The sequence below is a fragment of the Arachis hypogaea genome, chromosome 19 (assembly GCF_003086295.3).
Source record: "Arachis hypogaea cultivar Tifrunner chromosome 19, arahy.Tifrunner.gnm2.J5K5, whole genome shotgun sequence".
In the NCBI taxonomy this organism is placed as follows: domain Eukaryota; kingdom Viridiplantae; phylum Streptophyta; class Magnoliopsida; order Fabales; family Fabaceae; genus Arachis; species Arachis hypogaea.
Window position 1 is genome coordinate 138,132,384 of NC_092054.1, and position 22,385 is coordinate 138,154,768.

A 22,385-nucleotide genomic window follows, 5' to 3' on the forward strand; every position below is an offset into this window, starting at 1 on the left:
AACTAGTATGAGTTAAGCTATTAGGACAAAATTGTAATTTTAGAAGAGTTTGAGGTCTTTGATGTAAAATACAAAAGTTGGCTTATTTGAAATGATCTAAAACTCAAATAAGTCCGTAGAGGGTAATTCTAGTCAAATGGAGGTTGAGATTAATAATGTAAATTTTAATAAGTATAAAGATAAAATGATCATTTTAGAGAACAAGGGCTAAGTTGCAAAAGATGATAAATTGTAAGATCTTAAACAAGAGGTGAGCCAAATCATTTTTCACATCTAGATGTGTAACACCAAAACAGTGTGGAAAGAAGAATACGTATACACAATCAGTGCACACAAAATACTTCATATCAGTGTAGAACTGTAGCTAGTTCGCCACATGATCAAACGATGCTCACAAGTTTCTTTAAATCAGTCAGTACCATTCTTAAAATGGTTTGGACTTTTTAGTTGGGTGTGTTTAGGCATTCAAGCGGATGGCAACTAAAAGTACAATGTAACTTTGAATTTCTATTCCAAACAACGTGGATATGTTCATAGTGAAGATGGAAAATGTTACAGAGATAATATAATAATGATACCATTTCTGAGCCTTCACCTAATAACTTACACTTCTAGTCTAATACATTATGTTCAGAAGAGAATTACATTAGTAACATTCATTACATTGCTAAAACATATTTTTTTTACTGCAGCAAGGAAACTATTATTGGAAAAGAATCATCCAACCATGGTCTTCTTTCGCCCTCTTTGTCGCACTACAATAAAATTGTTAAGTGTGAATATAAGTAACATTTCTTGAAAAGAAAGAGGAAAGGGGGGAAAAATCTAAATTTCAAACAAGAGGGAAGTTGATACCTTGAGCAAGTTTATTCAATGTGGATGACCACTGCTTTGATGACTTGCGGTATGCAGCAAGTATTCGATCCATCTGTCAAGGAAGATTATGGTATCGTACTAAGTGAGAAATCAATATTGTTTGTTGCCTCTGTTTGATGAAGCAGAAAGCATTTTTTTTTTTCAATAAAAGAAACCAAGCACAGAGAATATTAGATCAGCATAAAACAAGCTATATATTAGAACAGAATAACAATCTATAGTCCCTCATTGGAAATCTTGACTCAGCTAGCATGAGCATCTTGGGAATGTCTCACCATCTCCGCATGTTTGAACTCGGTTAATTATCATGCTAATCATAAATTAGGCTTTAGTTTTAATTGCCAAGTCAGGGTTACACACTCTTGTGCAAGTAATCGATGAGAGGCAGTCATTCTAGAAGGAGATTAAGCAGTACTTGGACTAATGCATTGACCTAGCTGCCCAGGCATTATTATTTTTTCTTGGTTTCAGTTCATATCTCACATTCGGAGCTACAACCCAACTAGTAATATATATTATCAATATATGTCACAGACTCTTTAGAAGCCAAATACAATTTAAGAATTTAAAAATAAATAAATAAATAAAAACCCCAAGGTTGAAACTAGTGATGACTCATTAGAAATTCTAATAGACATTGTTGTGTGGGCACTCTTATAGTTCTCATAAAGCTATATAATAAGCCTGCAATCACAATTCACAACTGGAAATATTTCTAACAGCACCATTTTGTTTGAAGCACATCAAACACAAACAATGGCACTTCTAATCTGCAGCATATGCGCATACAAGTTAGGATTATTGAAAAAGGGCATAATGAATTACCACATTCCCACATGATGAATGCATTGAAAGAAGAGCTCTTTCCAGAACATACAAATCAACAGCTTTATCTTCTGGTAGAGTTGAAGTGAAGCTCAATCCAAAGTCAATTAGGACCTGCATAAAAACACAGTTGAGTTATGTTTTATCAGTTTTATGATATTTTCCATAATTACATAATTTGAGTCTACAAATAACAATAGTCCTAATGAGATGACAGTTAAAACAACTCACCAATTGATTGGTACCACTCTTCAGCAACATATTTGATGTTGTTAAGTCACCATGAATAAGGCCACCATCATGCAATTTACCAATTGCATCACCAACTTGGGAAGCAATATCATCAAGCCACTCTTCAACAACACCTTTCAACCCAAATTCAAGAAGTACTTCTTTGAGGGAAGGGCCCTCAACATACTCAAAAGTTAAAGTGTTCAAGACAGTATCCACGGCATAGAGTGCAGGAGTGCAAACCCCAAGCTTTCTCGCTTTGGTCATGCACCTAGCCTCCTGTTCAAACAAATTGATTTGATTGGTAAAAGGATAGCATGTCAAAATAATTCAAAAAGCACAGAAAATAGTAATACAACTAAACCTTTTCTCACCATATGGCATCAGTTACATGAATTAAACCAAGTCATTGAATTCCGGGGCATCATAATAAACATAAACAGAAAATAATGAAACTATTGTGATACTCACAGCATTTAAGCGCCTAAGGGTAAGCTTAGTATCCAAAGTTGGATGCCTATACTTCTTTGAGAAGCGTTCCTTGATAACAGACCTCCTCCCCACAAAATTGGACTCAAAAACCCTCTACAAAGAATGATTAAAATCAACAGAACAAAAAGCAAGTCAACTATATCAGACATGGATGGGTTTTTGAAAATTCATATAAAGGAAGTTGACAATATGACATTGACGTATATTAGCACTTACAGCTTCAGCACCTTGCTTTAACAGAACGAGCGGGCTGTGGTTTGCACAAGCTTCAGTCTCCTCCATTATGGTAGAAAATTCCTTCAATTTGACAAAATGGAAAATCGGGTATAGAAATGATAAAGTTACGATATTGATTTGAATGCGATGATATTCAAGTGAAAATAGTTAAGAGACAATGACATAACCAAGCAATTTGAAGAACTAACTGACAGTGTTTGGAAAGTTGAATACGTGAGAAAATTAAATTCTGATGTTAGGAACTAGTATACTAATGGAATCGATTCAATTATATAATTTGGAATGACTATTTAAATGAAATAAAACATTATATTTTAATAGTTACACACACAATTATTTTTTAAACAGCATGATATAATCAAAATCAAATCAATAACCAATGTATAAATCAGTTTTTTTTTCATCATTGTGCGGACTGTATAATTGATACAAAATCATATTACATAAAAAATTTATACAATATTAATAGCATGACAATCCATGATTACAAATTGAATACCACAGCTTCCAAATTGATCCTATCAAATTATTTGACAAACTGCATCAGCATCTCTAGTCTCTACTGCACCACAAACAATTCAATACAAAATTTCATATTCTAAATGATAGCATTTCACATTTAGGGTTTAAGGTTGACAAAAGTCCGAAGGGGGCAAAAATTGATGGTAGAGACCAACTCTCTTATCTTTTATCCCTTAACATACAGCAACAAAAGATTTAGCATTTTTTAAGCAACACAACAACAAGGTTCAGTAACAAATTCAACTCAACTCAGTTATCCAGCAACAAATTCTACTTTCAGCAACAACCATATTTATGATATGTTCAGCATCAAATTCAACTTACAGCTGACAACAAATTCTACTTTTAGAGTTCTAGCAACAAAATCAGCTATGATAACTATGAAAACTTTTAGGCAGCAACAGAAACATAAACTATGATAACTTTCAGGGAGCAACAAAAAAACTCCAATTCTCCAAATATGATTTACAGCAAATTAACATTAGCTAATCCTAATTTCAGCAACAAACTCAACTTTCAACAATAAATTCAAGATGTACTAATAATTTACAGCAATGAAATTGAAAGAGGAATAACAAGGCCAAAGATGAAACTCACCTGGGCAAAGAGATGAAGCAAAACTTAACAAAGTGATTATTCAGCAAAACAGCACCAAATTCAAGGTTCAATAAACTCAGTAATGATTTTCGGCAACCGGCAAACTTAAGCTAAGTGATTATTTTGGCAAGTCAACAACAAATTCAAGGTTCATGATAATCAGTAACAAATTTCAGCAACACATTCAACTTTCAGCAACAAATTACTCACAGCAACAAAATCAAAGTGCAGTGATGCAGCACCAAAATTGAAACAGAAAGACCAGGGGAAACTCACCAAATCGGGTTGCACGAAGGAAGTTGACGGCGATGGAGAAGCAGATGGCAACGAAGATCAGCCCACCGGGATCTGTTGCCTCTACTACCGGTGACGAAGAGCGCAGGGAAGGGAGAGATCGAGACCAGGTGCGAGACAGAGACCTTGAGAAGCAAGAAGACGACGACCACCACCACCCGAGGGACCAGATGCGGTTTCGTCTGCTTCTGCCGCCGGCGAAGCGAGCGCAGGTGCACGGGACCGCGACGACGACCGAGGTGAGGGGACGAGGGGAGAGACCGAGAGCGCGACGAGGTAAGGCCGTGAGAGACTAAGAGTGACGACCGACGAGTTGAGGGGAGCGAGGAGTGAGTAACGAAGGGAAGGTGACGCCGTGAGCCGCCGTGAGCCGCCGTGAGCCGCCGTGAGCCGCCGTGAGTGATGGACTGTCGAGCTCGAGAGAGAAGAGACACAAGGCTGGCTGGGGGTTAGGGGGGTTCCAATTCCATTCAGATTAGGGACATTAGCCATTACGGTTCATGCAAATCAACAGGGGTGGAGGACAGGAGGAGTTAAACGACGCCCCATTTCAGGCATTTATATAATTAAAAAAAAAAAGCATGACCCGGATCGGATTAAATTAATCGGTCAGGTCACCGATTTTAATAAAAACCGGTCATCAGACCAATTTTTACCGAGTTCATTACTTGTCCAATTTAAGGAGGGACTCGATTCAATTAAGTAACCGGATTTTAGATCGAATCGACCAGATCGAACCGAGTTTGATAACTATGGGCGGGAGAAGAGCGGGGACGCTCACTTGGCAGTTGGTGGCTGTGGAACAAACAAGCGGGAAACAGAGAGAGAATGGTTTTAGACTTTAGTTTTTTTATTTTAGATAAGCTAGGGACATTTTTGGTATATTAACTTTTATGTAAGGTATTTTTGGTATCTCATAAATCTAACTTGATCTTGCCTGGAAAATAGATCGGCTTTTACTCCTTGAAATCAACCGAGCTATATGCTACAAGGTTGGACGTCTGTCCCTTCAGGGTCCGAGCTTTTGGTGTTCATTGTAAGGTATAAGAACGTGAGCAATGCAGAGGAGGTGGAGTGTACCTACAAAGGCACTCCGATACTTAAGTCAGTAATGGTGTCAAGTTCGGAATAGAATCAAAAAGATACTTTACCTTCTCTTTTATAGATATTTTCTCGTCCGTTGTATCTTTAGATGATTGTTTTGTCCGTTTCTGATGATTGGTTTGGTAACCGATTTTATCCTTACCGTTTGGGACGTCGGTTATAATAATATTGATTTTGCCGAGTTATAGCTCATAAGGGCCGAATAATAACGGAAAATGACGAGCTATGATGATGGCTGGTTATGAGGCTGAGTTATGATTTGTATTAATGGTGACCATATCACAGCCCCCAAGCTTAGCCTGAGGAGGATTTTAATGAAGCAGGTTGAGCTTTGTTTTTGATGAGTTATAACTCGGCTTGCGTGGGTTAGTGGATGAGCCCCCAGATCAACTTACTTCATTAAAAGATGGTTAAGCGTTTTGAATTTTGGGTACGTGGAGAGTCATGTCCGTTATTTTCTGATGAAAGAGAAACAATGATGGTTGCATTTAAGTTTGCTGATTCCCAATGTTGGGTTCACTGTTTGATGTGGCTTTGGGAGTGGGGGGTTATTATTTGGAACTTTCTGTCCCTTTAATTACTTGAATCCCTTCAGATTTTTCGTTGGTTTTTGTTGGCTGTTTGTTATATGCTTGCTTCTTTGAAGAATGAGTAAGAGAGGTATGAGTCTCCTTTCCTGTTTCTGATCCATTTCTGCATTTTCTTCTCTCTTTCTTCTTCTTTCTGTTATTCTGATACTGTCTGTGACGCTAATGGGTTTTGAGAAAGAGAAAAAGGATAAGGTGGATTGGTCTTATGATTGGGTGGGGGAAGATGTTAAATCACGAGTTTCACTGTTTTCTGATGATGCGGCGGTGAAGGAGGTGGATGTGAATAGAATAGTGAGGGCGGGCTCTGGGGTGAAGGTGGAATTGTTACCATGTAGTGTTAATGATAGGATTTATCACCGAGAGTCGGGGTTTGGGTTCTTCTACATGCACAGTTGTGTGCTTGAAGAGTTGCGGGTTAGGCTTCCGTTTACTGAGTTTGAGTGTCAGATTCTTAAGCAGCTCAACTGTGCTCCTTCACAGCTTCATCCTAATGGGTGGGCTTTCCTGAGATCCTTTGAAGTTTTGATGGAATATCTAGAGGAAGTGCCGTCTGTGGATTTATTCTTTTCTTTATTTCAAGCTAAAGGGGTTTGGAAGGGGGGTGGGTGAACTTCAATAGTACTTCGGGATTTGGGATTTTCAAACTTTACAAGTCTTCTTTTAAAGACTTCAAAGAGATGTATTTTAAGGTCAGGAGTTCAGAGGAGGATTTCCCGTTTTTTATTGATGAAAATCTTGCTGAGAAATTTCCTCTCTTTTGGTGCTCGGAGCCGCAAAATATACTCGGCCCAGAGGTGATATCGCCGAGGAATGAGTGTCTGATAGAGTTTTTGGTGGAGAATGTTGATCGGAAAAATTTGATATTGATGTATGAGTTGCTGAAGTGGGAGGATGATAAAGTTGCTGTTGTAGAGTATTTAGGTGAGTTTCTAGGGTTTACATTAATGTTCGCCCCCCTTTTTTTTTTCTAAGAAATCTAACATGAATTGGTTGTTGTAGGTGGAAAGTATCCGGGCGTTTCTGCTGCATCTCTGAGGATGCGGTTCAAGAATAAGAATCTTGAGAAGGAGGTATCGTCATCAAATGCCGAGAAGGTTGTTGGGACTGGCGAGGTTTTGCAGCCTCGTCAAGGGCGGAGGAAGGTGATTGTGAAGAAGAGAAAGAAATCCGACCTTGTGGAGCTATCAGATGATTCTGATGAAAAAGAGTTAGCTGTCCCTCTGGAAGAGATACAGGCCTTTATGGGAAATCAAAAAAGGCTTCACGAAGTTTCTGAAGAGAGCGAGGCATTTTCGGTGTGGGGAAAAGAGTATCCTTACATGGCTGTTGTGGACGAGTATTGTCAATCGTCTGCGGATGTGACTCTTGCAAAGGAGGTCGGGGATATGGCCATTGGTCAATATATGCAGGTAATAAGTTACTGATTTTACCTTATTTTTCCTTTGGTAGTCTTATGAGTTTATTTTGCTTTCTAGGTTGTTGGGCTGTGCCTTGCAAGTCTTGGGCGAAGTCAGGAGTTGAAATATAAGGGGGTTGCTTCTAAAAAGGGGGAGGTTTCTGTTTTGAAGGAGGAGTTGGTTAAGTGTAAGAGTCTTGCTGCTGAGCTTCAAGCTCGTCTGACTGAGACCGAGAAGATGCTGAAAGAGACTAAGGAGAGTTATTCTAAGGATGTTGAGGATTTGAAGAAAAAGGAAAGCGATTTGGTGAATGTGCAAAGTCGTCTGATTGAAGTGACTGCTCAGTTTAAGGATATGGAGAAGAAAAAGGCGGATGGGATTTTGGATTCGTTTGTTGAAGGTTTTGAAAGGGCAAGGTTGCAGGTCAAGTTTTTGGTTCCGGATGCCGATATTTCTGGCATGGATCCAAGGAAGATAGTTCGAGATGGTCAGCTTATTGAAGATGATGGGGATGCAGAGGATGGGGCTGACAACGTTTAGAAAAATTTCTTTTGAACTTGTTTTGTATATGTTTAATTTGAATGTGTATTGTAAGTTGATAACAGTATGGCTCTTGTTTTTTGAACTTTTGTTAGATTGACTTGTTTGAATGTTTAATTTGGTGCTCTTTATAAAAGTTGTTTGTGATTTTCGGATGTTTTTCCGAGTTTATTGGTTTTTCTGGTTTGAGTATGTTATTTGATTTGTAGCTTAGACGAGTAGTGGTATTTGTCCGAGCTGTATGGATAGATTGATAAGATCAATTTGATAGAGTAGCAAAGATGAGACATTGTTCGTCTCATTTATATTTGAACCTTTTACATACAAAGGTGCAGGTAGGCTAGCTTCGTTAAAACCTCTCCAAGCAAAACCCTTTGGGATAAAATCTTGGTAGTAGAAAAAAGAGTACAAGCATGTCCCTGTCTTTTTAACTATAATATTTCTTTAAGGAAGACACGTTCCATGTGTTAGGCAAGATTTTTCCATCTAGTGACTCTAGTTTGTATGCTCCTTGGCCGAGTGCTTTGGATACTCGGTATGGGCCATCCCAATTGGCTGCGAGCTTTCCATGTGTTGGTGGTTTCCGAGCAGTTTCTGTTTTGCGGAGGACTAAATCTCCTGCGACGAAGGATCTGTTTCTGACCGTCTTGTTGTATTGTCGAGCTATTGCTTGCTGCGCTGCGCGTTGCCTCAATGTGGCAATTTCTCTGACTTCTTCGATGACGTCGAGCTCGGATCTCCGAGCTTCGTCTTGATTGGTGATATAAGTTCGGATAGAGTTCTGGGAGATCTCCAGTGGTATCATGGCCTCTGAGCCATATACCAATCGGAACGGCGTCTCCTTTGTTGATGTTTGTGGGGTGGTGTTGTATCCCCAAAGGACTTCGGGTATTAGCTCGGCCCAGAGTCCTTTGGCGTCATCTAGTTTCTTCTTTAGTGCATGTAAGATGACCTTGTTTGCAGCCTCAGCTAGTCCGTTCGTTTGAGGATGTTCGACAGAGGCGAAATGTTGCTTTATTTTTAGATTCTGCAAAAAAGTTTGGAATTTCTGATCGGCGAACTGGCGACCATTGTCAGTTGTAATATGCTTAGGTATGCCAAAACGGCAAATAATGTTTTTCCAAACAAATGTAATAATTTGTTGTGATGTTATTTTCGCTAAAGGTTGGGCCTCCACCCATTTGGAGAAATAATCAATGCCGACAATAAGAAATTTTACCTGGCCCGGTGCCGTAGGGAATGGCCCGAGTATATCTAGACCCCATTGGTTAAATGGCCAACTAATGTCCGAGTGATGTAACTGTTTGGCAGGTATGTGTATCAGTGGTGCATGTATTTGGCAATTGTTGCATGACCTGATTTTCTGTTGGCTGTCCTGGTGCAAAGTCGGCCAGAAAACCCCAGCTCGAAGGATCTTTGATGCTAAGCTCCGAGCTCCTGTATGGGTGCCGCAGATTCCTTCATGTGCCTTGGCTAAAGCTATGTCGGATTCGGATTTGTTGAGACACTTGAGTAGGGGCCGAGTATAACCTCTTCGATACAGTTCTCCATTGAGGATTGTGAAGGAGGATGCTTGCCGTCGAAACTTTTTATTGTTTTCGACCCCTTCTCGTACAACACCTGTTTCTAGATAGTGTATGAAGTCGTTCCTCCAATCTGTTACCTGTGAAACACTTAACACGTTTATCAGAGTAACAGTGGGTGATGTTATTGTGAACTGTTGTAGTGTAGATAGTTTGGACTGAGTACTGCCGAGCTTAGATAAGAGATCTGCTCTCTGATTTTGTTCACGTGGTATATGTTCTATTTCAAATTTGACAAATTTCTGTGATAATTTCTTTACTAATAGCAAGTATTTAGAGAGTAGAGGATCTTTTACCTGAAAGAGGTCATTTACCTGCTGTACGACTAACAAGGAATCACAATATACCTTGATCGTTGATATTTGAAGATCTAAGCAGAGTCTGAGTCCGGCGAGTAATGCCTCATACTCGGATTGGTTGTTGCTTGCTTTGAAAGCTAAGTGTATTGAGTGTTCCAAGATGAATCCATCTTCGGCTTCGAGACGAATTCCTGCACCACAGCCTCCGTGATTCGAAGAGCCGTCCACGTATAAAATCCATTGTTTTGCATGATCTTCCTCGGATGGTATTGTAAGCTCGGCAATGAAATCCGCCAGGAATTGTGACTTGATAGGTCCTCTGGAGTGGTATCTTATGTCGAACTCGAATAGTTCGACTGCCCATTTTATTAGTCGTCCTGCAATTTCTGGTTTGTGTAGCACTTGTCTTAATGGGTGATCGGTTCTGACATGGATAACGTGGCTCTGGAAGTAAGGTCGGAGACGTCGCGCCGAAAATATAAATGCTAACGCGAGCTTCTCGATCCTTGGATAATTGAGTTCGGCCTGCTGGAGAGTTTTGCTAATAAAGTACACTGGATGCTGAACTTTGTTTCTCTCTGTAACAAGGGCTGAACTTATCGCCCAATCAGTAACTGACAGATATAGAAATAAATCTTCCCCTTGTAGGGGTTTTTGTAGAATCGGCGGTTGTGAGAGTGTTGTTTTTAATTTTGAAAAGGCCTTCTCACAATCGTCGTTCCACTCGAATTTATTTTTCTTTTTAATTGTTTGGAAAAAAGGAACAGAAGTTGAAGCAAGGCAAGGAACAAATCTGGAAAGTGCAGCGAGTCGTCCTGTTAGGCATTGAACTTCCTTGACTGTTTTAAGGCTGGCCATTTCCAGCACTGCTCGGCATTTGTCTGGATTTGCCTCTATTCCCCTGCATGTTAGTAAAAAACCTAAAAACTTACCCCCTTAAACGGCGAAGGCACATTTCTCGGGGTTGAGGCGCATGTTGTACTGGCGGATCTGGCCGAATATTTCTGTAAGGTCGCTGATGTGATTATGTCCAGTTTTCGTTTTGGCGACCATATCATCGACATAAACTTCGATATTTCTGCCGATTTGTTTGGCGAACACTTTATCCATAAGGCGTTGGTAAGTTGCACCTGCGTTCTTTAATCCAAATGGCATAACTTTATAACAATAGTTACCGAAATCAGTGATAAAAGCTGTTTTATCTTGATCGGAGGGGTGCATTAATATTTGATTATACCCTGAATACGCATCCATAAAACTTAAAGTAGCATAGCCTGATGCATTGTCTACTAAAGAGTCTATGGATGGTAGGGGGTAAGAATCCTTTGGGCATGCTTTGTTTAGATCGGTGAAATCGACGCACATGCGCCACTTACCGTTTTGTTTTCTTACCATTACGACATTGGCTAGCCATGTAGTGAATCTGATCTCCTTGATAAATTCGGCGTTGATGAGCTTTTGTGTTTCTTCTAATGATGCTCTCCTCTTTTCCTCGTCGAGTTTTCGTTTCTTCTGTTGTACTGGTCGGACTGCCGAGTTTATTGCTAGTTTATGACTGATAATGTGTGGATCGATTCCGGGCATGTCTGATGGTGTCCATGCGAAAAGGTCGGCATGTTCTTGCAGGAAGGTTGTTATTGCTTGCAACTCAAATGCATTGGTGAGGTACCTACATACGTGAATTTATTAGGGTTATTGTTGAAATACACTTTTTGTAGTTCATCAGAGGGTTTTGGGCGATCGAGGAAATCAGCTCTTGGGTCCAGTTCGGCTAGCGTGTGCTCCTTTTGGTTCAGGCCGACGTTGTTGACTTGTTGCGTGGAGCGATTTTGGAATTTCATGCTGATGTTGTAACATTGCCGTGCCTCTTTATGGTTGCCATGAATTGTTCCAACCTGGTTTTCCTGCAGAGGAAACTTTACACAGAGATAAACTGTAGATACAATGGCGCCGAACTTATTTAAAAAAGGTCGGCCGAGAATAATGTTATATGGACTGAAACAATCGACTACTAAATATTGAATATCATTAGTTTTTGAAAGAGGTTGCTCACCCAGTGTGGTTTGTAACCACACTGATCCGAGTATTGGAACTCGTTCTCCTGAGAAGCCGACCAGGTCTCCTCCTGTTGACTGTAACACGTTGTCGCTGAGCTTCATCTTTTGAAATGTGGAATAAAACAGAACATCGGCACTGCTCCCGGGATCCAAGAGTACTTTTTTCACTAATAGATCCCCTATCTGGAGGGTGATTACCACAGGGTCGTCCAGATTTGTATATTGGAGTTAAAGTCGGCCTGTGTGAAAGTGACTTCTGGTTGTGGGTTAGTGATTGCTTCATCTTGTTTCGGTCCTTCTACCGAGCATATTGCTCTGAACGACCTTTTTCTTGCCGAGTTTGTGTATCCCCCACCTGCATATCCTCCTAAAATACAATTTATTATACCTCGTGGTCTTTCGTATTGGCCTGAAGATGCCTTCTCTTTTCCTCGGTGTTGTTCAGAGAGGTCGTTTGTTGTGGAACTAGGGCCGCATTTTTGGATGTGACCACCGATGTATTTGTCTAGGTGACCTTGTCTTGCTAGTCGTTCTAAGAGATCTTTGGCGACCACACAATCATCGGTATTGTGGCCGTATTTCTGGTGGAAAGCGCAGTACTTTGACTTGTCCACGTTCTTTGCATCCTGGTATGTGCCGGCCTTTCTTGGAGGCTTAATTAGTTTGGAGTTCAAGATCTCCTTGATTATGTCTTCCCTCTTAGTGTTAAACTGCGTATAAGAATCAAATCGAGGTGTTAGTTTAAAACTTTTCTTAACGGTTGAGTTCTTATCTTCTTCACGGAAGTGTGACTTGTCAGACTTCCGAGCTTGTCTGAGCTCCTCGATGTCAATTTGTCCTTTTGCTTTCTCTCGAAATTCTGCTAGGGTCTTTGGTTTTGCTACTGCGATCGTTTCCTGGAACTTCCCGGGTCGGAGGCCGCTTTTAATTGCGTGCAGATGGACCTTGGGGTGGAGATCTGGTATGCTGATTGCGACCTTGGTAAAGCGAGTCATATATTCCTTTAAGCTTTCGTTTGGTCCTTGCTTGATAGTGTTCAGGTAATCGGAATCGTGCAAGTATATTGCAGATCCTGCGAAATGTTCTTCAAATAACTTCGCCAACTGATGAAAGCGCGAAATGGAACCTGCAGGCAAAGCACACAACCAATCAAGTGCAGGACCGTCTAAATAATTCGGAAAACAACGACATAAAACTGTATCTGATGCACCATTGACGATCATTATTGATCGGAATTTCTTTAGGAACTTCCTCGGATCTCCGAGTCCATCATAAGGCGTGAGAGTCAACGGCAGAGTGAACCTCTTCGGCAGTTCGAAGTTTGTTACTTCTTCTGTGAAGGGGCCTACAGGGTCCTCGGACTCTTCTTTCTCGTCTTCGGGCTGCTGCCCTTCGTGTCGAGCAGTTTCTAAAACATGAGTCGGTTGGGACTGATGTTCCTCGTCTTCCGCCTGTTGGCGATGAGTCGTTGTGCTCAATCCGAGCATGATTTAGCTCAGCAATTTGAGCAGCCATTATTTGGTTCTCGTCAGCCATTCGCTAATTAGCTTGTTGTAGCTCAGCTACCATTCGCATAAGTTCGGACAGTGAAGGAGGCGGTACGTCAGCCATGGATGTAGATGGAAATGATGGGACCAAAAGAAAAAATATGATTTCCTCGGCCCCACGGTGGGCGCCAATTGATCTTACCTGGAAAATAGATCGGCTTTTACTCCTTGAAATCAGCCGAGCTATATGCTACAAGGTTGGACGTCTGTCCCTTCAGGGTCCGAGCTTTTGGTGTTCGTTGTAAGGTATAAGAACGTGAGCAATGCAGAGGAGGTGGAGTGTACCTGCAAAGGCACTCCGATGCTTAAGTCAGTAATGGTGTCAAGTTCGGAATAGAATCAAAAAGATACTTTACCTTCTCTTTTATAGATATTTTCTCGTCCGTTATATCTTTAGATGATTGTTTTGTCCGTTTCTGATGATTGGTTTGGTAACTGATTTTATCCTTACCGTTTGGGACGTCGGTTATAATAATATTGATTTTGCCGAGTTATAGCTCATAAGGCCCGAATAATAACGAAAAATGACGAGTTACGATGATGGCTGGTTATGAGGCTGAGTTATGATTTGTATTAATGGTGACCATATCATAACTATTATTTTTTTTATTATAAAAAAAGCAATTACAAATTTAACATTTTAACTAGCATAAATGGATAATAAGTTAATCTATCAAATCTTCGTTTTTTTCTTTTTTTTTTTTAATTAGGAGTGCGTTCAAAGGATAAAGTAGTTATTGATATATTAGTAAATTACTTTTTATAGAGATCATTTATTTTAATTGTTTGATTGTTGAGGGTTGGTTTAACCAATTATTTAAATGATTAGTAATTAATTAAGAATGATTAAATAATGAAAAATCTCCAATCCCAAAAAAAAAGAGATAAAAAATCGCTTTATCCAAACAAATAATAAAAAATCAAAAAAATATTTATTCTAAAAATAAAAACTAAATTATTTAACACTTTTATTTATATTTTAATATTTAACACTAAATACAAGATTAAAATATTTTAAAAATATTATAATTAGTGTTACAGTGGGTAATCGGAGATTATTGGGCTGGACTCGCTGGGTTGGCCCAATCGTCTATGGAGGGAAGCCTTCGGACGGATTCGCGTCTTCAGGGCCTCCGTCCGACTTGTGAATACGAATGAATGGGGGTGGTACCTACAAAGACACTCCGATGCCTAAGTCAGCAAGGGCATAAGCAGGTCTAGAGAGTATTGGGACTTAGAGATACCTGAGGGGTGTATAGTGGTGAGCCAATAACCACCGCTGAAGTAGTTCCACCTTTTAAGGTGGATAACCGTCCATTTATCTTAGGGAAGTTGGGATATGGTTCTTGGAAGTGGGTTGAGAGATCTTAGGGGCAGTTACTCATTTGAGTGAGTGTTTATCTGCCAGCTAATCTTCATCCACGACTTCTTTAGAGCAAGTCGTGGTGAGAACCGACTTCTTTAGGGGAAGGTCGGTGTGGGGTGAGGCTCAATCCTTTGGACTGGGTCTTTTCGTTTGGACCTGGGCCTTAGTGTTGGGCCAGGGTATGAACAGTTCCCCTACTCGAGCCCAATTTCTTTTTAAGACTTGGGTTCGAGTATTCTACTCGGGATCGTAGCCGACTTGTGAGGGAACCGACGTGATTATTCGGAGCCGACGTGACTTTTGTGACTTTTGATTTTCACAGTCGCGTCTAATCAAACGTCGCGTCCGTTAGAGGTTCGTGTAGGGATTAATTACCTTGGTAATGGTGCGCTCATTAATGACCGCTTTCCGTTTTTACCATTATGCCCCTAACGTGTCTATAAATACTTTCCCTCTCTTTCGTTGTTTCGTTTCTGCGATTTTTCAAAATTTCCTTCTCATCTGTTCGTGGGAAATTCTTCATTTGAAGGCTTTCATCTTCCTCTACCTTTTTCTCAGGTAAGGGTTAGTTTTTTCTCCTCTTTTATACAGTACTTCTATTTGCATGCTTTTACTTTTTTGGAGAGAGGAGTTGGTTTGTAGGTTTCTGTTTGATTCCATGCCCCCTTAGGGACCCTGTTCTTGTTCTTTTTCTTTTCCCTTTGTAGGTTTTCGTCAACCTTTAGGAAACAATGTCTTCTGTAGAAATTCTTGCCCAGTGGGTTGACGTCACGGTCCTAGGGGAGGAACCTATGGTCGACACCGATTTTATCACCAACCTCCATACTCATCATAGACTTTGTACCTCTGATGAGGATGAGCCGAAGTATGAATTGGTGGTCTCGAGTCCGAAAGATCGGGTTTGTTTCGGGAGGGCTTCTGAAGTAGCCCCTCATTTCTTTTATATGTATGAGAGTATGATCACCCGCCTGGGCATTTTTCTCCCCTTTTCTGATTTTGAGGTTGCCGTTCTACGCCACTGCCGAGTTGCTCCTACCCAACTTCACCCCAACTCCTGGGGTTTTCTGAAAATCTACCAGTTTATTAGCCATAATTTAGACTTTCCGACGTCCCTGAGGATTTTTTTTTTCTCTTTCACATGACCAAGCTCTTCAGTGGGCAAAATAATAAGCAGCAATGGGTGTCTTTCCGAGCTATACAAGGTCGGAGAATCTTCACTCTTTTTGATGAATCCTTCCATGACTTCAAAAATTATTTTTTCAAAGTTCAAGCTGTAGAGGGTCATCATCCCTTCTTTTTAGACGAGAGTTCTTCCCCTCGCTTTCCTCTGTACTGGCTGGAGGCCTCCCCCTGTGAGAAATATGGTTTGGATGATCTGAATGAGGTGGAGGCTGCCATTGTGGGGTTCCTCCGAGAAGTGTGGGGGAGGGCCCCATATCTGGATACCAAAAAATTTCTCCAATGGTCGCTGACCTTTGTCCAGACACAACTAGGTAGCTTTTATTTATCCACTTTGTTTCCAACTTGTTTTTACTGACTTGTTTTCCTGACTCTTTGGCTACTGATTGTTTTTTACAGAGATGGCGAAGAAGAATTTCAGGGAGTCTTACCAGAGAGTCCAGGAGGCCAAGGCAAGGTCCCGTGCCAGGGTTAGTGGCGCCAGGGTAACTAACGCTCCTCTTCCTTCTCCTCCCCCTCTTGCTCACAATTTGGGGACCCCGAACCGACCTATTGTCATTTCTTCTTCAACCTCCTCTCAGCCGTCCCCTCCTCCCCGATCCTCCCCTGAGCCAGAAAAGAAGAAGCGCAAGACCTTGGAGTCTAGCTCTTCTTTTGAAGGTGAGGCTAAGGTGGATGCACCTCAATTTGTCCGGAAATACATCTATCCCCATACCCGCATAGGTATGAATGATGTTTCTATTCGGAACCACCTCACTATTCTGGCTCAGGAGAGTATCAGGGCGGCGGGAGTATGCACAAAGTTCCTTGATATGTTTGAGAAGACTCCTCTTAGCTCTCTGGGTTCAACCTCGAGGGTTGAAGAGTTGGAGGGGAGGCTTCTCATATATAAGGAGCATGAGAGGGCGCTGAAGGAGGAGGTCGCCAAATTGAAGGAGGAAATGGATGGCCTTCAGGAGAGTGAGCGGAAGTTGCAAGCTCGGTGCAACATGGAGGAGGGCCTGAGGCTGAAGGCGTAGGAGAGTTATGCGAGCTTGTTTGAGGACCTCGTGGTGGTGAAGAAGGATTTGCTGAAAGCTCGGAGTGACTATACCGAGTTGGAGGACTCTATTGCTGACAGGGCCGAGGAAGCATGGAGGATCTTTAAGGAACAGGTCGGAGTCCTTGCTCCCGACCTGGATCTCTCACCTTTGGATCCGGACAAGGTCGTCATTGACAGGGCTATAGTCTCTCCTCCCTCTCCCCAATATGTCACCGAGTCAGATTTGAAGACTCGGAGGCAGAGGGTAATGGAGTCCCCTCCTCGTTCCAAGGATGCTCCGAGTTCCTCGAAGGCTCACAGAACCTCATCTCCGGCTCCTATGGATACTTCTCTCCTGGGACCTGATGGCGCTCCGACTACTCTCCCTGACTCTGGTGGTGATCCGACTACTCCCTTCGGCTCTGGTGGTGATACTCTTTAAGAATATTTGTGGCTATATGGGGCCCGGCCTGTGGGTCCCCTCTTTTTTAAACTCTTTATGTTGTGGTGGTTTGCTGACATTTCTTGGCATTTTAAGGCCGTAAACAAAATATTTGTAGAAATACCCTTTTTTTTTGGATAAGGGTTTAGGTTGACAAAAAATACCCCTTTTTTGGATAAGGGTTTAGGTTACCTTTCTTTGTCTTGTTGTGTGCATGCTTTTCTGATTTTGGTTTTTGAAAAATCCCCTTGATCTTTTTGAAAACCTTTTTCTTGGCTGTTTGTCTTTTTGAGCCTTTTAACTTTAAGGACTCAGGACAGTCTTTTGGCTCTTTGATAGGTTTTTCGATCTCTTTTTAGTATTCCTTATACTCAATTTTTTGATTCATTGAGTTCCTATGACTTAGGTTATTTTTGCGATGCGTTTTCTTTGCTTCTCGGGTTTTCATTTCGACTTATGAGTCGGAGTGTTTCCGAGTTTTTCACGATCAACTTTTATAACCTCTTTATACCGACTTGTACCTCGTCGTTTTATCCTGACGACCATCTAGGTCGGTTCATGGGATTTTCACGCTTTGTCGAGCTTAAGTCGGCGCGTTTCGTAGAAAGAAAAACAAACGAGAAGGAATTTATAAGAGATATTGTAAAAGATCTTTATTTATTTGGGAAGGTACTTTCGCTGCTACTAAGGGTTTTTGATAGTCCGTTCTCCCTTTGTCTCTACTGTGATGCTTCGTTAAAAACCCTTCTTCAAAAAAAACCCTTTGATTTTTGGGGAAAAATCGTGAAGTTGGGAAAAGAGTACATCAGGGAGTAGAGTTCGCATTTAACTATAGTACCTTTTCATGTTACAAGCATGCCACGACCTTGGTAACTCGGTGCCGTTTAGGTCGGTCACCTTATAATACCCTTTTCCTAAGACCTCGCTAACTTTGTATGGTCCTTTCCAATTAGCAGCGAGCTTTCCTTCCCCCGATTTGTTGACTCAAATGTCATTTCTGATCAAGATCAAATCGTTTGGGGTGAAACTCCTTCGAATGACTTTTTTGTTGTACCTGGTAGTCATCCTTTGTTTCAATGCTGCTTCTCTTATCTGGGCTTGTTCTCGGACTTCGGGGAGCAATTCAAGCTCCTCTTTATGCCCCTGTACATTTTTGACCTCATTATGGAGGATCACCCTTGGGCTTTGTTCATTGATTTCTACTGGTATCATGGCTTCTACGCTATAGATAAGTCGGAAGGGTGTTTCTCCTGTGGCGGATTGTGGCATCGTCCGGTAGGCCCATAGCACTTGCGGGAGCTCATCAGCCCAAGCTCCTTTTGCATCTTGTAATCTTTTCTTTAGCCCTGCCAGTATGATTTTGTTAGCTGCCTCCGCTTGTCCATTTGCTTGTGGATGCTCCACCAAGGTGAACTGGTGTTTTATTTTCATACTGGCTACTAGGCTTCTGAAGGTAGAGTCGGTGAACTGGGTTCCATTATCTGTGGTAATGGAATGAGGTATCCCATACCTTGTGATGATATTTTTGTAGAGGAACCTCCGACTTCTCTGGGCAGTGATGGTGGCCAATGGTTCTGCTTCTATCCACTTTGTGAAGTAGTCTATTCCCACAATTAAGTATTTGACTTGTCCTGGAGCCTGGGGAAAAGGTCCTAACAGGTCCATCTCCCATTTTGCAAAGGGCCATGGAGAAGTTATACTGATTAGCTCCTCGGGGGGAGCCACGTGGAAATTTGCGTGCATCTGGCATGGTTGGCATCTTTTCACAAATTCTGTGTCATCCTTCTGCAAAGTTGGCCAATAGAACCCAGCTCGAATTACTTTTCTTGCTAGCGACCTGGCTCCGAGGTGGTTTCCGCAGATCCCATTATGAACCTCTTCTAGTACTTCAGTTGTCCTTGAGGTCGGTACGCACTTTAGCAATGGTGTTGATATTCATCTTTTATAGAGGGCATTTTTTACCAAAGTGTAGTATTGTGCTTCCCTCCGAATTTTCTTGGCCTCTTTTTCCTCTTTGGGGAGGATGTCGAATTTTAGGTATTCGACCAAGGGGTTCATCCATCCGAGGTTTAACCCGGTTACTTCAAGGACTTCCTGCTTGTCCTCTGTTTTCATCACAGAGGGTTCTTGGAGAGTTTCCTGGATCAAGCTTCTATTATTCCCTCCTGGTTTGGTACTGGCTAACTTGGAGAGGGCGTCTGCTCTGCTATTCAGGTCCCGAGTTATGTGTCTGATCTCGGTTTCTGCAAAGCGCCCGAGATGCTCCAGAGTTTTTTCCAAGTATCTTTTCATATTCGGGTCTTTAGCCTAATACTCTCCATTTATTTGGGAGGTCACTACTTGGGAATCGCTAAATATTAGTACCTGGGTTGCACCGACCTCTTCTGCTAGCTTTAATCCTGCAATCAGGGCTTCATATTCTGCCTGATTGTTGGAAGCTGCAAATTCAAATTTGAGGAAAACTTCTATCTGTGTTCCTCCTACATTGGTTAGTATTATGCTTGCACTACTTCCTGTTTTGTTTGAGGATCCATCTACGTATAGTTCCCATGTAGTCGGCTTCTCCTCTTGATCTTCTGCATATTCCGCTATAAAGTCGGTGAGGCATTGGGCTTTTACCGCTGTCCGAGTTTCGTACTTTAAGTCGAACTCGGAGAGCTCTAACGCCCACTAAACCATTCTCCCTGCAACATCCGCCTTTTGGAGGATTTGCTTCATGGGTTGGTTCGTTCGGACTCTTATTGTATGGGCTTGGAAGTAGGGCCTTAACCTCCGCGAGGCTATTACTAAGGAGTACACAAACTTCTCTAGCTTGCGGTACCTTAGCTCGGAACCCTATAGAACTTTGCTGGTGAAATATACTGGATGCTGTCCAACCTCATCCTCTCATATTAGGGCCGATGCGACAGCTTTGTCGGCTATAGACAAATATAGGACAAGCTCTTCCCCCACTAGAGGTCGGGTGAGGATTGGAGGTTGGCTCAAGAACTTTTTGAACTCTTGGAACGCTTCTTCGCATTCTGGAGTCCACTCGAACTAGCATCCTTTTCTCAGCAGAGAGAACAGTGGAAGGGACCTTAATGCTGACTCTGCTAAGAACCTGGAAAGGGCTGCAAGTCGGCCATTTAATTGTTGGACTTCTCTCAAGCAAGTCAGGCTTTTCATTTCTAGGATAGCTTTGCACTTGTCAGGATTTGCCTCGATCCCTCTTTGGGTTAGCATAAATCCTAGGAATTTTCCAGCTTCCACCGCGAAGGTGCATTTTGCGGGATCTAGTCTCATCCCATGCGCCCTTATGGTGTTGAAAACTTGCGTGAGGTCCGTAAAAAGGTCGGCCTCTTCCCGGGTTTTTACCAGAATGTCGTCTACGTAGACCTCCATTAAGTGCCCGAGGTGGGGAGCGAACACCTTGTTCATCAGCCTTTGGTACGTGGCCCCTGCGTTTTTTAATCCAAAAGGCATGACCACGTAGCAATAATTTGCTCTAGGTGTGATGAACAATGTCTTTTCCTGGTCTGGCTTGTACATCGGGATCTGGTTGTATCCCGAGTAGGCATCCATAAACGACAAGTATTAATACCCTGAGCTGGAGTCCACTAGAGTATCAATGCTTGGGAGCGGATATGGGTCCTTGGGACATGCCTTATTCAGGTCGGTGTAGTCGACGCACATCCTCCACTTGCCGTTTTGTTTCTTGACTAGCACCACATTTGCTAGCCATGTTGGATACGTGACTTCTCTGATGAAGCCGGCCTCTAGGAGTGCTTGTACCTGCTCTTCCACCACTTGAGCTCGTTCTGGGCCGAGCTTACGCCTTCGCTGCTGTACAGGTCGAGATCCTGGGTGTACAGAGAGCCAGTGGGACATGAGCTCGGGGTCTATCCCTGGCATGTCGGAAGCTTTCCAGGCGAAGAGGTCGGAATTTTCTTTTAGGAGCTTTGTCAACTTTTGTTTTAAGCTTTCTTCCAGGTTGGCTCCTATGTTGGTATTTTTTCCTTCCTCTTCACCGACCTGTATTTCTTCAGTTTTTCCTCCTGGTTGGGGGCGTAGCTCTTCTTTGGTTCTTGTGCCACCGAGCTCTATGGTGTGGACTTCCTTGCCTTTCCCTCTCAGGTTCAGGCTTTCATTGTAGCATTTTCTTGCCAGCTTCTGATCTCCTCGCACCGTTGCTATCCCCGCAAATGTCGGAAATTTCATGCAAAGGTGAGGGGTAGACACCACCGCTTCGAGTCGATTTAGGGTAGCTCTGCCAATCAAGGCATTATATGCTGACCCCATGTCGAGGACTATGAAATCTATGCTCAGAGTTTTGGACCTTTTCCCCTTTTCGAAGGTCGTGTGGAGGGGTAGAAATCCCAATGGTTTTATCGGCGTGTCGCCTAATCCATATAAGGTGTCGGGGTAGGCTCTTAACTCCTTTTCATCCAGCCCTAACTTGTCGAACGCGGGCTTGAAAAAGATATCTGCCAAACTCCCTTGGTCTACTAGAGTTCTGTGGAGGTGGGCGTTGGCTAGGATCAGGGTTATTACCACTGGATCATCATGTCCAGGGATTATTCCTTGCCCATCCTCCTTTGTGAACGAGATTGTGGGGAGGTCGGGTGATTCACTCCCGACCTGGTAAACCCGCTTGAGGTGTCTCTTGCGAGAGGACTTGGTGAGTCCTCCACCTGCGAATCCTCCCGAGATCATATGTATATGTCTCTCGGGAGTTTGTGGTGGTGGGTCTCTCCTGTCCCCGTCCTCTCGCTTTCTCTTCCCATGATTGTCCGACCTTTCCATGAGATATCTATCAAGCCGATCTTCTCTGGCCAGCTTTTCTATCACATTTTTGAGGTCGTAGCAATCATTTGTTGAATGACCATAGATCTTATGGTACTCACAGTAATCACCACGACTTCCTCCCTTTTTATTTTTAATGGGCCTGGGAGGTGGCAGCCTTTCAGTGTTGCAGATCTCTCTGTATACATCCACCATGGAAACCTTTAGAGGAGTATAAGAGTGATATTTCCTTGGCCTGTCGAGACCGAGTTCTTCTTTCTTCTTGGGCTCTCTTTCCTTCTCTTTTGCAGAGTGGGAATGCCCAGGTCGCCAACTCGGCTCTCGTAGTCTGGCATTTTTCTCCATGTAGATGTACTTTTCTGCTCTTTCCTGTACATCGCTCAGGGAGGTGGGGTGCCTTTTTG

The 22,385-nt window shown here is 42.3% G+C and overlaps 1 protein-coding gene across 1 annotated transcript; it reads right to left on the minus strand.

The window, feature by feature from the left end:
• Nucleotides 1-487: 487 nt before the first annotated feature.
• On the minus strand, nt 488-4,935 carry LOC112776629 (uncharacterized). Its single transcript, XM_025820841.2, has 7 exons — nt 4,057-4,935; nt 2,641-2,721; nt 2,404-2,517; nt 1,933-2,211; nt 1,702-1,815; nt 856-928; nt 488-755 (listed from the first exon to the last, which is right to left on the minus strand). The coding sequence occupies exons 2-7, from the start codon at nt 2,704-2,706 to the stop codon at nt 718-720; spliced, it is 684 nt and encodes a 227-aa protein (XP_025676626.1). The 5' UTR covers nt 2,707-2,721; nt 4,057-4,935; the 3' UTR covers nt 488-717.
• Nucleotides 4,936-22,385: the final 17,450 nt, after the last annotated feature.